This window comes from Bos javanicus, chromosome 3 (genome assembly GCF_032452875.1).
Source record: "Bos javanicus breed banteng chromosome 3, ARS-OSU_banteng_1.0, whole genome shotgun sequence".
Lineage (NCBI taxonomy): Eukaryota > Metazoa > Chordata > Mammalia > Artiodactyla > Bovidae > Bos > Bos javanicus.
In genome coordinates, this window is record NC_083870.1 from 25,976,231 (window position 1) to 25,992,906 (window position 16,676).

General features: G+C 42.0%; 1 protein-coding gene across 1 annotated transcript in view; it reads right to left on the bottom strand.

Annotated features, from left to right (window-relative positions):
• Positions 1-263: 263 nt before the first annotated feature.
• Positions 264-16,676, bottom strand: part of MAN1A2 (mannosidase alpha class 1A member 2) — a 181,947-nt gene continuing 165,534 nt past the window's right edge. The window contains exon 13 of the mRNA XM_061409765.1: positions 264-294. Within this exon, the coding sequence (XP_061265749.1) occupies positions 279-294 (16 nt within the window). The 3' untranslated portion in view covers positions 264-278. The remainder of the gene's footprint in view (positions 295-16,676) is intronic.

Sequence of the window (16,676 nt, forward strand, 5' to 3'; positions counted from 1 at the left end):
TTATTGCTATTATTGTTTAATACAGTCAATATTCATTTAGATTTAGCTTCATTGATATAGACTGATCATTACTCTCCATTCCTCCTGCATTCCCAGGTTTCCATATGAGGTTTTTTTTTTTCTTTTTTCCTAAGGAAGTATTTGTTTTAGTGTAGCATCAAATTCTCCCAAGCTTTGTCCCCCATAAAATGTCTTTATTTCATCTTCATTTTTGAAGGGTATTTTAAGTTTCCAGTTGTTTTCTCTTCAGCACTTGACAAATATCATGCCAGCATCTCCTATCCTCCATGGTCTCTGTTGAAAAGAAAAGTCAGCTATCAGTATTTTTGTTGCTCCTTTGAAGATGTCTTTTTTTTTTTCCTCCTCTGACTGCTTTTGTCATTGATTTTGGTCATTTTCATTCTGATGTGTCAAGATGTGACTTTCTTTATATCTCTGCTATTTTGATTTCATAGAACTTTTAAATCTATTGTCTGAATTTTAGAAAAATTTGGCCAGTAACTCTTAAAATATTGCTTCTGTCCCATTCTCTTTTTTCTCCTCTCCTGCGACTCTAGTTGCATTTATATTAGATCTTCCAGTGATTCACATATGTCTCATGTTTGTCCCTATATTTCAATCTTTTTTTTTCCTACTCTCTGCATTTCAGTATATATATTTTCTATTAGCCTATCTTCCTAGTCATGAATTCTCTTATCTTCTATCTTAAGCTGAAGTTAATCTGTGTAATGCTTGGTTTCAATTACTTTATTTTTTCCATTTTGTAATTTCCATTTGACTCTTTCCATGGGTTCCAATGCACTGGTGAAATTCTCCATCTTGTCACTTTTTCTTAAAAACATTAATCAATTATTTTAAAAAATCATGTCTGATAAACTCCAATACCTGGGTCATCTGTGAGACTGTTTTTAAGGGTTTTTTTCCTCTTGGATTTTAGTTATGTAGTTCTATAACCTACCTAGCCTGGTATTGAATGGTAATTGGTATGCATAAAAAATTGTAGAGAGAATTTGAGGCTCTGGATGATGTTATATTTCTCTGGAGGGGAGTTGTTAATACTTTTGCTTTCTGATAGAGTTAGAGGATGGACAGATTATATTAATCCAGTGGGAGAGGGCTGTACTTGGGTTTCAGTTATTTGTGAGCACCATCTACTTCTGGTTTACTCTTGTCCCAGAGTCAGGCTCTTGGGGGTCCTAATGGAAACCGAGGGTGTTTATTACGGCCTATTCTTGGTGATCCCAGGACTTACTTTTTTCCCTTAGACTTTTTAGACTACAGAAAACTCTGTTTATCTCCCTAGCTTCTCAGCTGTGTTGCTCCTAACTGGCAAACGGGCAAATGTTTCAAAGAAAAAGCACTGCAGAACGCTGGGTTCATCTCTACGCATCTTTTTTCTCTCAGGGATCTGGCAACTCAAGTCCCAGTTACCTTCAATCTAACTCTGTGATGCTGTCAAAAGGATGCATGTTTGTATTTTGTCTTGCTCTTATTTATTTATACTTTTTCTTGGTGGAAGAGTTGATATGCAACAAAACACCCCACCACTACTATTTAATGATGCAATTCAGTGTGCTCCTTCTGTAGCCTGTTCTTCAGTCATTTAGACAAGCAGAACCAAGTAGAAGATTTTTTTTTTTTCTTCAGAAATGGTCACCACAGTGGATTAATGATGAATGTTTGCCAAGGAGTGGGGGTGGGAAAAGGAAGACTCACCAAGAGAATGGTGAAACTGATAGAAGACAGTCACTGAATAGAAAATCAATCTATAGAATGACAGTAGGGAAACCATAGAGAAGAAATTACAAGCAAAAAATATTGTTCACATCCTTAAGCTGTGTATTTACAGTTGTTAACAGTATGTCTTAACAGAATTCCAGGCTGAAGCAAAAAGATAGTGGGCCATTTTCATCATTTTCCTTTGTAAAAGAGAAACTATCTGACTTTGAAATTGATCTGTCATTTACGGATATGAGATGGTCAACCAAGATGGAATTGGAGTTATTACATATTAAAAATGACTTGACTTTTTAAAGTGACTTAATATTACATGTCAGGTAATAATAATACTAAGTTAGTGGGATTTGTTAACAACCCAAAAGTGAAAGTTTTAGTCATTCAGTCATGTCCTACTCTCTGTGACCCCATGGACCATAGCCCACCATGCTCCTCTGTCCATGGAATTTTCCAGGCAAGAATAATGGGGTGGATTGCCATTTCCTTTTACAGGGGATTTTCCCAACCCAAGGATTGAATCCAGGTCTACCTGCACTGTGGGCAGATTCTTTACTGTCTGAGCCACCAGGGAAGCCATTAACACTTGAAGGTTAGATGCAAAGAAATAATTCATTTGTTGGGATCTGCTGGAAAAAATAACCAAAATAATGAACCTCTAGAGGGCAACCTTTTCTTAAACTGTACCTGTTGAAATTCTTTCATCTTTTTCCAGGGAAGATGCCAAAATTTGTAGGCATGCAATAAAATCTTAGATCCAGATGAAAAAAATTTTTTAACAACTTCAAAGCATCATGTTTATTTTTATTTTATTATTTTTAAAATTTTTGGCTGCATTGTGGGATCTTAGTTCTGTGACCATGGATTGAATCCAGGCCTCTAGTAATGAGAGTGTCAAGCTCTAACCATTCTACTACCAGGGAATTTCCCAGATGAAAATTTATAGAAGATTTTATTATTCTGAAACCCAGTTATGTTACTTCATTTCCATACTTGTTTATCCTCGGTTTAAAGAAATACAAATCTAAGTGAGAACAAAAATCTGAAGTTTTCTTATGAAAATATAGCTACAATACAAAACTTCAGTTTGCTTCAATCAGATGGCATCTTCATCAGCAACTAAATCTTCAAGTAGGTCTTAAAATAAGCATTATCTTAGTTTCAACAGAGACAAGGAAAGATTAATATGTCAGGAGCATCATTACCATCAAAGGCACCATGATGCTGGCAAGGAAACTAAAAATAGCTGCTGTTCCACCCTACCTTAGTTGAAACTCAGCATCTGTTTACATGACATATATAATGATCATAGGAGTAATTGAGCATCTTGATGGGCTGACAAATTTCATTTCTGCATTATAATGTCAAACTTTAAAAATTGACTTTTAATAATAAAATTATATTACTGGGACTTCCCTGGCAGTCCAGTGGTTAAGACTCCACATTTCCAATGCAGGGGGCATGGGTTTGATATCTGGTCAGGAAGCTAAGATCCCACATGCTGCGTGGCGTGGCCAAAAAAAAAAAAAAAATTATTAAGTAAACTCTAAAAATAAAATTGCTGGTTTAGTCATGTGTCTCAAAAGTTCATTCAACAAATGGTGATTTATGGCTTCAGCCAACAGCCAATTTAGCTTGGCCATTCTTCAGCATCTCTTCTTAGGTGGTAAAATTTTAAGAGCTGGCTTGTCTGAAAAATGTCTTTATTTTAGCCTCTTCCCTGATAGTTTGAGCAAATATAAAATTCTGGGTTGGAAATAATTTTCCCACCAGATACTGAGAGTAATGCTCTAGATGTTCTTGTTTCCGGGGTTACTGTTCAGAAATCAAATCTATTTTGTTCCTGAACTTTGTATCTGACTTTTATACACTTGACCCTCTTCAGAAGCTCTTCAGATTTTCTTCTTTGTTCACACTGTTCAGAAATGTCAGTTTCACATACATGGTCTGTTTTCATCTCTTGTGATGGGCACTCAGAGCCCTCCCAATGTATTGACGCATGCTTTTTAGTTTGAGGCAATCGCCTTTATCTCTTTGATGACTTCCTCCTCTATTTTCTTTCACAGGAACCACTATTATTTAGATGTTGTCCTTCCCACGCCTTAGGAGCTGCCTTCCGCCTCTTGAATTGAGAAATCTGTTAAAGCCCAAATGAAAGGTTTTATATTTATCTAAAATTTTTCCTTATTTTGTTGGAAAAAAGCAAACCAAAGAAGAAAGACTAGTGGGTGGATGTGGATGGAAATAAAGCTGGAGTTGGCCAGTTTCTCTTTCACGGCTCCCTCCTGTCACCAAAACAAGCTCACACCTGACAACAGAAAGAGAAGCTGGCCCCCACACCAGACAACCTGGTTTCCATTCTCAGATTTACCACTTACTGTTGAGGCCAGCCACATCAATTTCTAGACTGGTGTCTCCTCATCAGTAAAAAGAAATGTGCAAAATAGTAACCCATCCAGCCTAGTAAAATAATATTGCCTCCCATGGTGAAGGGTGAAGGGCTTGTGACAGCACAGTTTTGAAATCATCCAAGCTTTGTTCATGCGGGAGAAAAATTTATTGCAGTAACATTAGAGTTGGTAGTTTTAAGATACTGTGTGTGTGTGTGTGTGTGTTTCTCTCTCTCTGTTTTTCTAGTTACTGAGAGAGCAGAGCCACAAATGACAATCCCAGAGACAGGGTTTCAACTTGACAATTTGACAACCACCTCCCTTGACAGCAGGCTTAGAAGGCCTGGACCGCTTAGAGTACTAATGATGTCAATTGTAAGTGAAAAAAGCTTCTCGCAGTTCCAGAGGCCGTCACATCGAGCTCAGAATTCACACCTGGTTTTGATACAATGGCTTACATGTCCCTGCTTGAGATCACAGGCTTGAGGTTGTTATTTTGACTTTATCTTAGGATAACCACTGGTGGCTCAGAAGGTAAAGAATCTGCCTGCAGTGCAGGAGACTGGGTTGGATTCCTGAGTCGGAAAGAAGGAAATGGCAACCCACTCCAGTATTCTTGTCTGGGAAATCCTATGGACAGAGGAGCCTGGTGGGCTCCAGTCCATGGGGTCGCACTGAGCAACCACCACTGGGATAACTGACAGTGTCTTTTACATCTCCACCCTGCCTGTCCCTGCGGTCACTGCCACAGCCTCAGCTCAGACCTTCCTAGCCTAGACGATGGTGAAGCTTCCTAACGGTTATTCCTGCCTTCCATCTCATCCCTTAGTCCACACTCCACGGTGCAGGCCACTTCATCTTCCTAAAGCACAAGTCAGATGAGTCACACTCTGTTTATGTCAAACCCTTTCATCGGGGCACTTAACTTTTCCCTGTCCTTATCCATTCACTCTTGCTTGTCATTAACAGCATATCACTGTGTTTGTTTGTTTGTTTTTTTAAGTGCAACAATTTCTGTCTTTCTCCATTTTTCCTTTTTTAAAACAATTCATCAAGTTACTTTCTATATTTTTTTCCCTTTCTTTACACATTTGAAATATTCACATGCTGTTTTTGTTCTTTCAGTGGTTACCTTCAAAGTTTATCATACATCTTAATGACCCTAATAACCACAATGGTGTGATCACTCACCTAGAGCCGGACATCCTGGAGTGTGAGGTCAAGTGGGCTTTAGGAAGCATCACTACGAACAAAGCTAGTGGAAGTGATGGAATTCCAGTGGAGCTATTTCAAATCCTAAAAGATGATGCTGTGAAAGTGCTGCACTCAATATGCTGGCAAATTTGGAAAATTCAGCAGTGGCCACAAGACTGGAAAAGTTCAGTTTTCATTCCAGTCCCAGAGAAAGGCAATGGCAAAGAATGTTCAAACTACTGCACAATTGTACTCATCTCACACGCTAGCAAAGTAATGCTCAAAATTCTCCAAGAGAGGCTTCAACAGTATGTGAACCATGAACTTCCAGATGTTCAAGCTGGACTTAGAAAAGGCAGAGGAACAAGAGGTCAAATCTACTGGATCATAGAAAAAGCAAGAGAATTACAGAAAAACATCTACTTCTGCTTCATTGACTATGCCAAAGCCTTTGACTTGTGTGGATCACAACAAACTGTGGAAAATTCTGAAAGAGATAGGAATACCAGACCACTTGACCTGCCTCCTGAGCAACCTGTATGCAGCTCAAGAAGCAACAGTTAGAACAGGACATGGAACAACACATTGGTTCCAAACTGGGAAAGGAGCACATCAAGGCTGTGTACTGTCACCCTGCTTATTTAACTTATATGCAAAATACACCATGCAAAATGCCGAGATGGATGAAGCACAAGCTGGAATTAAGATTGCCAAGAGAAATATCAATAACCTCAGATATGCAGATGATATCACCCTTATGGCAGAAAGAGAAGAGAAACTAAAGAGTCTCTTGATGAAGTGAAAGAGGAGAGTGAAAAAGCTGGCTTAAAACTCAGCATTCAAGAAACTAAGATCATGGTATCTGGTCCCATCACTTGATGGCAAATAGATGGGGAAACAATGGAAACATTGGCAGACTTCATTTTCTTGGGTTCCAGAATCACTGTAGATGATGACTGCAGCCATGAAATGAAAAAACACTTTTTCCTTGGAAGAAAAGCTATGACAAACCTAGACAGCCTACTAAAAAGCAGAGACATTACTTTGCCAACAAAGGTCCATCTAGTCAAAGCTATGTGTAGTCACAGTCATGTGTGGATGTGAGAGTTGAATTATAAAGAAAGCTGAGTGCTGAAGAACTGATGTTTTTGAACTGCGGTGTTAGAGAAGACTCTTGAGAGTCCCTTGGACTGCAAGGAAGTCAAACCAGTCAATCCTAAAGGAAACCAGTCCTGAATATTCATTGGAAGGACAGATGCTGAAGCTGAAACTCCAGTACTTTGGCCACCTCATGCAAAGAATTGACTCATTCGAAAAGACCCTGATGCTGGGAAAGATTGCAGGCAGGAGGAGAATGGGGTGACAGAGGATGAGATGGTTGGATGGCATCACCAACTGAATGGACGTGAGTTTGAGCAAACTCTGAGAGATAGTGGAGGACAGGGAAGCCTGGCATGCAGTTCATGGGGTCACAAAGAGTCAGACATGACTGAGTGACTGAACTGACATCTTCCTTCCTCTCCTAGAATTCAGGTCCCTTCCTCCCTCTCTGAACACACATAGTGCTATTTGAATATTTTTTAACTCAGCAAAGACATTTTTGAGTTTCTTGATAGTATTACCATTTATTTGCTTCCCATTTTCCTCCTTAAAGCTTTTTTTTAATGTTTGTTTATCTTTATTCTTAGCTGCGCTGGGTCTTCGGTATTGCGTGTGGGCTTTTGTCTAGTTGCGGTGAGCGGGGACTACTTCATAGCTGTGGTGCATGAGCTTCTCATTGCCATGGCTTCTCCTGTTGCAAAGCACAGGTTCTAGGGAGCATGGGCTCAGTATTTGTGGTGCCCAGGCCTAGTTGCTCTGTGGCATTTGGGATCTTCCCGATCAGGGATCAAACCTGTGTCTCCTGCATTGGCAGGTGGATTCTTTACCACTGAGCCACCAGAGAAGCTCCTGAAATTTATTTTTTTTAAATAGTTCTCTTGGTGGTAAATGTTCTCAATTTTGTTTGTTTCCTATAAATACTTTGCCCTATTCTTGAGCAATACTTTTGCAAAGTGTACAAGTCTAAGTTGACAGCTATTTTCACTCAGTCCTCTATGGTCCATTTTCTGGCTCCTATTGTTCTGTTGAGGAGTCTGATGAATGACTCTCACATTAAATCCTTCCATGCTAGCATTATTCTGACTGTCCTTTTAAAGAGATCTGTCATCTCTTTCTGGCCGCTTTCAAGGTCTTCTCTCCATCTTTGATGTTTTCTCCTTTCTCTACAATGTGTCCAGACACAGATCTCTTTTTTATTTATTTTGTTCCCTGAAGTTCAGATGCAAGCATCCCAGCTGCCTGCTCAGTATCCCCACTCAGCAATCTAATGACATTTTACACACGCCACATTCAGACACGAGCCCCTGAAGTCCCCCGCCCCCAGCCTTGCTCCTGTTGCTATTTTCCTGTATCAGAAAGGTCAACTTATTTTTGTTTCTCAAATTGAAAATATTTCACAAGTTCTCCTTGCTTCACTTCTTGACCTTTTAAAGTTTATTCTCAATCCACAGCCATAATCATCTCTTAAAAACACAAACTGGATCATCTGAGTCCCCATCCAAACCCACCAGGGGCTTTCCATTCCCCTTAGGACACGACCCAAACTCCAAAGTCGGCTCTACTAACCTGGCCTCTGCTTCCTTCCCAATTCCTTGTCCCCTCACTGTTCTTCTCTTCATTCATGACGCTCCTGCCACCTGGCCATCGAACATGTTTCCATCTCTGCTGTTCTCTCTGCCTGGGGTACTCTTCCCCCAGCGCGCGCAGGTTCATCTCCCACTTCATTCCGGTCTTTGCTCAAAAGTCCTCACCTTAGAAAACCTTCTGATATGTCTGATATGGAATACACACGCCTTCCCCATCTGTACTATTTGTCTCCTCCACCTTCTTTTAATTTACAGCACTCATTGTCACTGACATGGTGATATATTTATGCATTCATTTGTTGGCATCTGTCATCCCTCTCTTCCCTCCTGGAATGTATGCAAACGGTTAGGCCTTTACCTGTGCTACTCATTGCTGCATTCCCAGTCTAAAACAGTGCCTGGGACATAAATATTTGGTGAATGTCTGGATGAGTGATTCAATGAATGAACAGACTTGGCTGGGAAAAGACAGAGAGGATAGGAAACAGCAGAAGGTACAATATCGAGGAAGGCTGTTTTAACCCTCTCAGGCTACCTTCTTCAGAATGTCCAGCCATTCTTATGGTTCTTATTCTTCTGCCACCGCATGTCATGCCTTTTTATGGCATATAATCCACCTTGTAGTTTGGATATGTTTAGACTGTGATCTCCTTTAGAACAAGGACTATATCTTATTCATTTCCACACCCCTGGTGCCTAGCCCAGTACCTTCCATATAACAGATGCTCACTCAATGCTGTTAAGTTGAATTAAAACCATATTGGCTAAACTTTAATTTAAAATTCTTTATCCTAATTGTTAGCTGAGTCACTTTTGCCCAAAAAAGCCTCAGATTTAAATTTTACTAACAAAAAGACTAGACGGAATGAAGCCCTTTCTGGGGCAATTTTCCTGATTCAAAGCATCCTTAGAACAAAGTTGAAATGACAATAGAGTCCTTGAGGCTAGATACTAAATATAACTAATCTTTGTAAACACTCTAGCAGCTTGGTACTGATGATCACTGAATGTGCTTTGTAAGTAAACAAAAGTTGCATGAATTAATTTTTAGAGAGTCTCCTCTTTCTCCCACTTTTTTTTTGTTTGTTTGTTTCCTAATTTGCAAATTATCTCCAAGGGGAGTATCTAGGATCCCTTCAAGCTAGATTTTTTTAAAAATTCTGACTTCACTTTGACATATATACACTATCATGTGTAAAATGCCAAATAAATAAAAATAAACATTAAAGAAATTCTAGCTTCTTTTAGGAGGACATTGATGGTTAAGTCAAGAAAGAGAAAGCTAAGGTAAGTTCAATGCGTGGGGGAAGGCGCGCTGAATTTGCCCTTTGAATCCTCTTCTCTGCTAATGTTGCTGGGAAACCGGGAAACATGTCGATTGAGGTCCCTTCTGGCATCTTCTGGCTCCTGGAGAGGACAAGGAGGACTCTGCCTCCCTCCTCTTACTTTTTAAGAACCTTTGCTGGCCTAGGAGCTTATGATGCAAGCTCTGGGTGAATGCAGGGATTCTCCTCTCTCTGGTAGTCTCCCATGGTTTCCCCTTGCACCAAGGGGGCAAGGCCTTGTGAGCTAAGCGTGAACAGCCAATCTAAGCCCTCATCCTGAGCTGGGCTGACAGGGAGTGTGGGTGGAGGAAGAAGGAAAAGACTAGAGTGAGCAAGGTGTCACAGGGGCCATATAAATCATAGATGTTTGCCAAATGGAAAAATACCCAACTCTCAGAATGTCTCATTTTGCATTTCTTAGAAACATTTCATGAAAGAGGTCAAATGAAATGCACCAACTCTGCTGGAGCCAGGTGTGAACTGCTTCCCTCTGTCCTCCACAAACAGGGCCCACTTCCCAGTATTTGGTCTGAAGCGTACTGGGCCTGGAATGCCCAGAGGCAATGGCACACACGGTATCACTGCTCTTTTCAAGAGTGTCTTCTACATGCCTGGGAAGCTTCCTGCAGTCTCTAGTCCTCTCTTCATTCCGGAGCTCTTCAGGGATTGCACCCTGGACAGCACAGCTCCCATCAGCCACAATCTGATCAAGCAGGAACCTCAGGGCTACTCGGAACACCCCTCAGAGCCCCCGAGGCTGGAGGCTGGTCAGGCTTCTGAGATCTGTTAGGTGCAGATCCCGGTGGGAAGCCAGCACTCCAGCTAGACTCATCCAGGCCAAGCAATACGCCAGGACCACGATGTGGAAGAAGCGGCCCACCTGGCTCTGACGGAGACCGCAGGATCCCCGTACCTTTTCCAGGGGGCCCTCAGGGAAGATTGGCTTCATGCTGTAAGCTAAGGCGGCCAGCACTGGGCCCATAGGCGGACTCCATCTCATCAGAGGCGCTGCAGCTGATGGTTAGGAGCGTACTCGCTCATTTCAAATGACCATGGGGAGGCTACTTAGTGTGTATGAGGCTCCGTTTCCTAATCTGTAAGTGGAAGTGATCATAGTCCCTACACTCCATGTTGTTTGGAAGATTATATGAGATAATATTTGGAGAAGGAAATGGCAACTCACTCCAATATTCTTGTCTGGAAAATCCCATGGACAGAGGAGGCTGGGGGGCTACGGTCCATGGGATCGCAAGAGTCAGACACTACTGAAAGACTAAACCATCACCACCATGAGATGAGATCTGCAATGTCCTAGCAAGGTACCTGGCATTTTAGAAGGACTTGGAATACAAGGGCATTATTGCTAAGCTGAATGACGAGAGCCTGAATTATAGAGGGATTTATAGTCATTACAGGATGTACAACATCCACCCTCTGCCCATAAAAGCCGTGTTAGTCTGAGTTGTTGAGCAAGGCTGAAGCCAAGTGGTGGGTCTGTGAGTGAAGCCCTGGCTCCTTGATCTGGGCTCCTGTCCAGAACAGCTGTTCAGGAAGCAAGGCTGGTCTGAGCCTCAGCTGGTCTAGCCCGGTGGTGTCACATGGGACAAGCTATTTAATCCTCCCAACCACCCTGAGAGAGGTATGTAATATCCCATTTTTCAGATGAGAAGATTGAGACCTAGAGATGTTGGATTTGTGACTGGTGGTCACCAAGTGAATATGCACCAGACCTGGGATTTGAACCCGTGATGTTTGACTTTATAGAATATCTGTCTTTTCTGTTGTTATTTCTTGCCAGCACTCAGAACTTGAAAGTTTTGGGGGAATCCCTTACTATGTGAGTTCAGTGGGAGGAAAGCTCCTTGTCCCTGTCAGTCAGAGTGAGCGACTCTGATGAACATCTCCACTGTTCATCAGGCTTCCCTGGTGGCAATAGTGGTAAAGAACCTGCCTGCCAACGCAGGTAGATGTAAGAGACGCGGGTTCGGTGCCTGGGTTGGGAAGATTCCCTGGAGGAGGGCATGGCAACCCACTCCAATATTCTTGCCTGGAGAATACCATGGACAGGGGAGCCTGGTGGGCTACAGTCCGTAGGGTTACCCAGAGTCACACACAACTGAAGCAACTTAGCACTCATGCGCCACTGTTCACCCAACACAAACTTCAAACCTTGCCCGAGGCTGCAAAGCAAGTGGCTACTAAGAATAGGTCTGTGATGGTTCCATGGTGGAGGCTGTGTCTGACAGTGGCCTCCTGCCAGGGGCTCTCTGTGTCCTGGCTTCCTGAGTCCCTGCCTCCCACCCCTTCTCTAAACCCATGCCTCAAGATTTCTGCAGCTCTCCTCTCATAGGAATTGCAAAATTAGTGTGTTCAAAAACAAATTATGAATTCAGCCCTCCTAAATCTTAATCATTTCCATACAGTAAATGGTAACTCTATTCTGCTGGTTGTTCAGGTCAAGAACTCTGGAGTCAAACTTGCCTTCTCTCTCTCTCTCAGAGTCATATCTAACCCAGGGACAAATCATGTGAGCTTTAATCTTCAAATCATAGACCCAATCACTGTCCTTGCCACTGATGTAAATCACCACCTTTCCTCACCTGGATTATTTCAGCAGCCTCTAACTGGCCCTGAACAATCTGCTCTCCACACAGAAGCCAGAGTGGCCCTTTACAAGCACAGAGCAAACCACACTGCACCTCCCTTAGGCTTTCAGGGGCTTCTGTCTCAGTTATCATAAAAGCCAGTGACTGGGCCCGTGTCTCCTCTTGGGTCCCCTCCCCTTCTGTACAAACATGTCATGTAGCCCTGCTTGGAAGGACTGGTTGCTCAAAAGTATCATGTTCAACTTGCCTCAGCATCTTAAATATAATCATTTTAAAGATCATATTTCTTTTCCTAGAATGACTAAGATTATCAGTCATTGGTGGCATATGTTCCTGGCTTCTTACTACTGAATTGCTTCAAAATACTGTGCCCATGCTAATTTGTTTTGGAGTCATCTGAAGGTTGAATGAGTATTTTTAAAAGATATTTCCAGGGGACTTCTTTAAACCTTTTCCTAAATAACATTCATTTTGTGTATCTCATGGGCTCTTTGGTATTGGTAGATGACTAAACCCAGAATTTCAGAAGGGATAGCCACTCCTGGGATCTTGGTGAGTGCCCCTGCTTGCCTAGCCCAGACCAGGGACAATGTGGTCTCAGGGTCTAAAAGGGTCTGCATGAGAGGATTGTTTTATGGGTCTCAGTGAAATGGGTGTCCTTTCTCAAGTTCAAGGCTAGTCTTCCTATTTGTGCTTTGGATCTCATATCCTCTCCTTTCTCAGGTAACTCTGCCTTATCAAATAGGCACCTTTCCTCCTTACCTTCAAGCTCTACTTCCTCGAAAAATTCAAATGTTAGGTTTTTAAAGAATCTTTCTTATTTTCTCCCCTCCTAAACCTCTCCTAAGCTTGACTGAGATGCTCCTCCTACTCTCCCCTATAATATGAATGCATTCCCTCTGTTAGACCACTTGTCATAATATTAAGTGGGCCAATCCCTGTTTGGGAATAGAGATTTTATTTTGATTTTTATATACTTGAAGCTTATTAGAGCTTCTGGAAAAAGGTGAAAGTGCAATAAATGTCTGTGCAATATTATAACCATATTAATTATGTCATGAATCACATGCAAATTGTTAGTCCAGGTGCCTCATTTTATAGAAAATACATGGAGAGCCAGAGAAGTTGAATAAATTGCATAAGATTTTACAATCATTCAGAGGAAGATAACAGATAACAATCTTGGACCCTTGACTAATCAGAGGTCTCTGCTTATCCCATTAGGCCTTCTGACATTCTTTGCACCAACTGCACAGTGTCTTTCCCATATTTGCATAAAAAGGACACAATATATGACAAATCCCTTTTCTAATACCTAGACTTTTCTTAGTGTGTATGGTTTTGACAATGTTTTTATTGCTAGAAAAACTCCAAATCAAGATAAATTGACCCTAAACTGGGGCAGCCTGGCTTGATGAGGGCAGTGAGGTCTGAGAACTGGGTATTTATTTGACAGATAAAGAAGTTGTTAAGTAGATTAAAAGATGATTACCATACTCTGTCCTTAAGTCTCTGTCAAGCTAGTTGGGGATTTAAAGGCATTCCCACAAGTAAACGTTAAGACAGAATGTAATAAAACAAAAGAGAGTGAAGATTAAGAGCAATGGATGTACAGTGTAGAAGAAATTGCTCAGGTAGGAACGTCAGGGAAGGTCCAGTGAAAGTTCCAGTGAGAACACAGAATGAGTAGAATTTTGATAGATGCGGATAAAGGCCTTTCAGCTGAGAAGAGTAAACTTTAAGGCTAAAATTTCTAGAGGAATTTATAAAGAATATCAATAAAAACATCCATCCATCCATCCTTTATTTATTTCTGGAATGGCAGATGGCAGAGTGAGGGGCAACTCTTTTCTCCCAAAAGGAATAAAATAGACAAACTTTCTAGAAATTGAGCCAGGGCATACAACAAATCAAGAAGCATTTATTCAAGAAAATATCACTGACCTTCAGGTAAGAACAGTGTGTCTGTAGTATTTCAATCTAGGGCTTAGCCCATCTCCTTAAAGCTCCATCAGCATGGCAGGTCTCCCAGGCAGGACAAGCTGGGGTGGAGGGAGTGCATTAAAGCTCCATTCTTCTGGGCATTGTTAGAAATAGCAATCTTAGTGGCAAAAGAATAGGAAAGATCAATGCTGCTAGCCTGAGATTTTGGTTCTGGTTGGGACAAGCAACAGATTGGCAGACTAGCCAGAAACTTAACAGGGTGACAGGTCCACGGAATGACACAACCATAGTGTACCCAGACATACCCCTGGTCGTGGGGAAGCCTGCAAACAAGAGCAAGGCAGAATATATTCAGGGGAGACTAGAAAGAGCCTTGATGTTGTTCAGTTGCTAAGTTGTGTCCGACTCTTTGCAACCCCATGGAGTGCGGCACACCAGGCTTCCCTGTCCTTCACTGTCTCCCAGAGCTTGCTCAAACTCATGTCCATTGAGTCAGTGATGCTATCCAACCATCTCATCCTCTGTGACCCCCTTCTCCTGCCCTCACTCTTCCCCAGCATCAAGGTCTTTTCTATTGAGTTGGCTCTTCATATCAGGTGGCCAAATATTGGAGCTTCAACTTCAGCATCAGTCCTTCCAATGGTGATTTCCTTTAGGATTGACTGGTTTGATCTTCTTGCTGTCCAAGGGGCTCTCAAGAATCTTCTCCAGAACCACAGTTCAAAAGAAAGAGCCCTATCTATCTATCCTGGCATACATTCCTGGCTGACTGTGAGGCCTTGGACACAGGCAGCTCTCACTAATGAGGGCCCAAGGTAAAGTGAAAGCTACTTGAACTTGTAAGCTGCACACAGTTTGATATGTTCCACAGCCTACACACAGATCCACTGGCAAAGGATGGAAGACCTTACTGGCTAAAGATATATTGGAGTAAAACTTCTAACAGATCACTGGCTGACCATTAAGCTATGCTGATGCAGGAATGACTCATAGGAGGTTGTATTTAAAAATACAAATAAGTTTCAAAACATACAACACTGAGCAGAGACATTGGTGACCATGAAGCCCAGGAAAGATGATCTCTGTAGAATTAGTCCAGACAAGATAAATGAAAGTCGCTCAGTTGTGTCCGACTCTTTGCAACCCCAGAAATCAAATTGCCAACATCCACTGGATCATGGAAAAAGCAAGAGAGTTCCATAAAAACATCCATTTCTGCTTTATTGACTATGCCAAAGCCTTTGATGGTGTGGATCACAATAAACTGTGGAAAATTCTGAAAGAGATGGGAATACCAGACCACCTGACCTGCCTCTTGAGAAATCTGTATGCAGGTCAGGAAGCAACAGTTAGAACTGGACATGGAACAAAAGACTGGTTCCAAATAGGAAAAGGAATTCGTCAAGGCTGTATATTGTCACCCTGCTTATAACTTATATGCAGAGTACATCATGAGAAACGCTGGACTGGAAGAAGCAAAAACTGGAATCAAGATTGCCAGGAGAAATATCAATAACCTCAGATATGCAGATGACACCACCCTTATGGCAGAAAGTGAAGAGGAACTCAAAAGCCTCTTGATGAAAGTGAAAGTGGAGAGTGAAAAAGTTGGCTTAAAACTCAACATTCAGAAAACGAAGATCATGGCATCCGGTCCCATCACTTCATGGGAAATAGATGGGGAAACAGTGGAAACAGTGTCAGACTTTATTTTTCTGGGCTCCAAAATCACTGCAGATGGTGACTGCAGCCATGAAATTAAAAGACGCTTACTCCTTGGAAGGAAAGTTATGACCAACCTAGATAGCATATTCAAAAGCAGAGACATTACTTTGCCAACAGAGGTCTGTCTAGTCAGGGCTATGGTTTTTCCTGTGGTCATGTATGGATATGAGAGTTGGACTCTGAAGAAGGCTGAGCGCTGAAGAATTGATGCTTTTGAACTGTGGTGTTGGAGAAGACTCTTGAGAGTCCCTTGGACTGCAAGGAGATCCAACCAGTCCATTCTGAAGGAGATCAGCCCTGGGATTTCTTTGGAAGGAATGATGCTAAAGCTGAAACTCCAGTACTTTGGCCACCTCATGTGAAGACTTGACTCATTGGAAAAGACTCTGATGCTGGGAGGGATTTGGGGGCAGGAGGAAAAGGGGACTACAGGGGATGAGATGGCTGGATGGCATCACTGACTCGATGGATGTGAGTCTGAGTGAACTCCGGGAGTTGGTGATGGACAGGGAGGCCTGGTGTGCTGCTATTCATGGGGTCGCAAAGAGTTGGACACGACTGAGTGACTGAACTGAACTGAGGCTATAGTCCACGGAATTTTCCAGCCCAGAATACTGGAGTGGGTAGCCTTTCCCTTCTCCAGGGGATCTTCCAACCCAGGGATCAAACCCAAGTCTCCTGCATTACAGGCAGATTCTTTACCAGCTGAGCCACAAAAGAAGCCCAAGAATACTGGAGTGGGTAGCCTATCCCTTCCGCAGTGGATCTTCCCGACCCAGAAATCAAACAAGGGTCTGGCGGATTCTTTATTAACTGAGCTATAAAGGGAATTAGTCCAGGAAATCACTAAACAAACAGAAAATGGCAGTAGCAGGAATCACCACCTTCCTGGGTGGAGGAGATCAGATTAGAATCCAGAATTTCTATGATATTATCTAAAATGTCCAGTTTTCAGTAAATATATATATATATATAATATGCAAAGAAACAGGACAATTACTTAATTTTAGGAAAAAAAAAAAAATAGCGAATAAACATCCCTGGCTTCCACCCACTAGCTGCTGGTAGCAC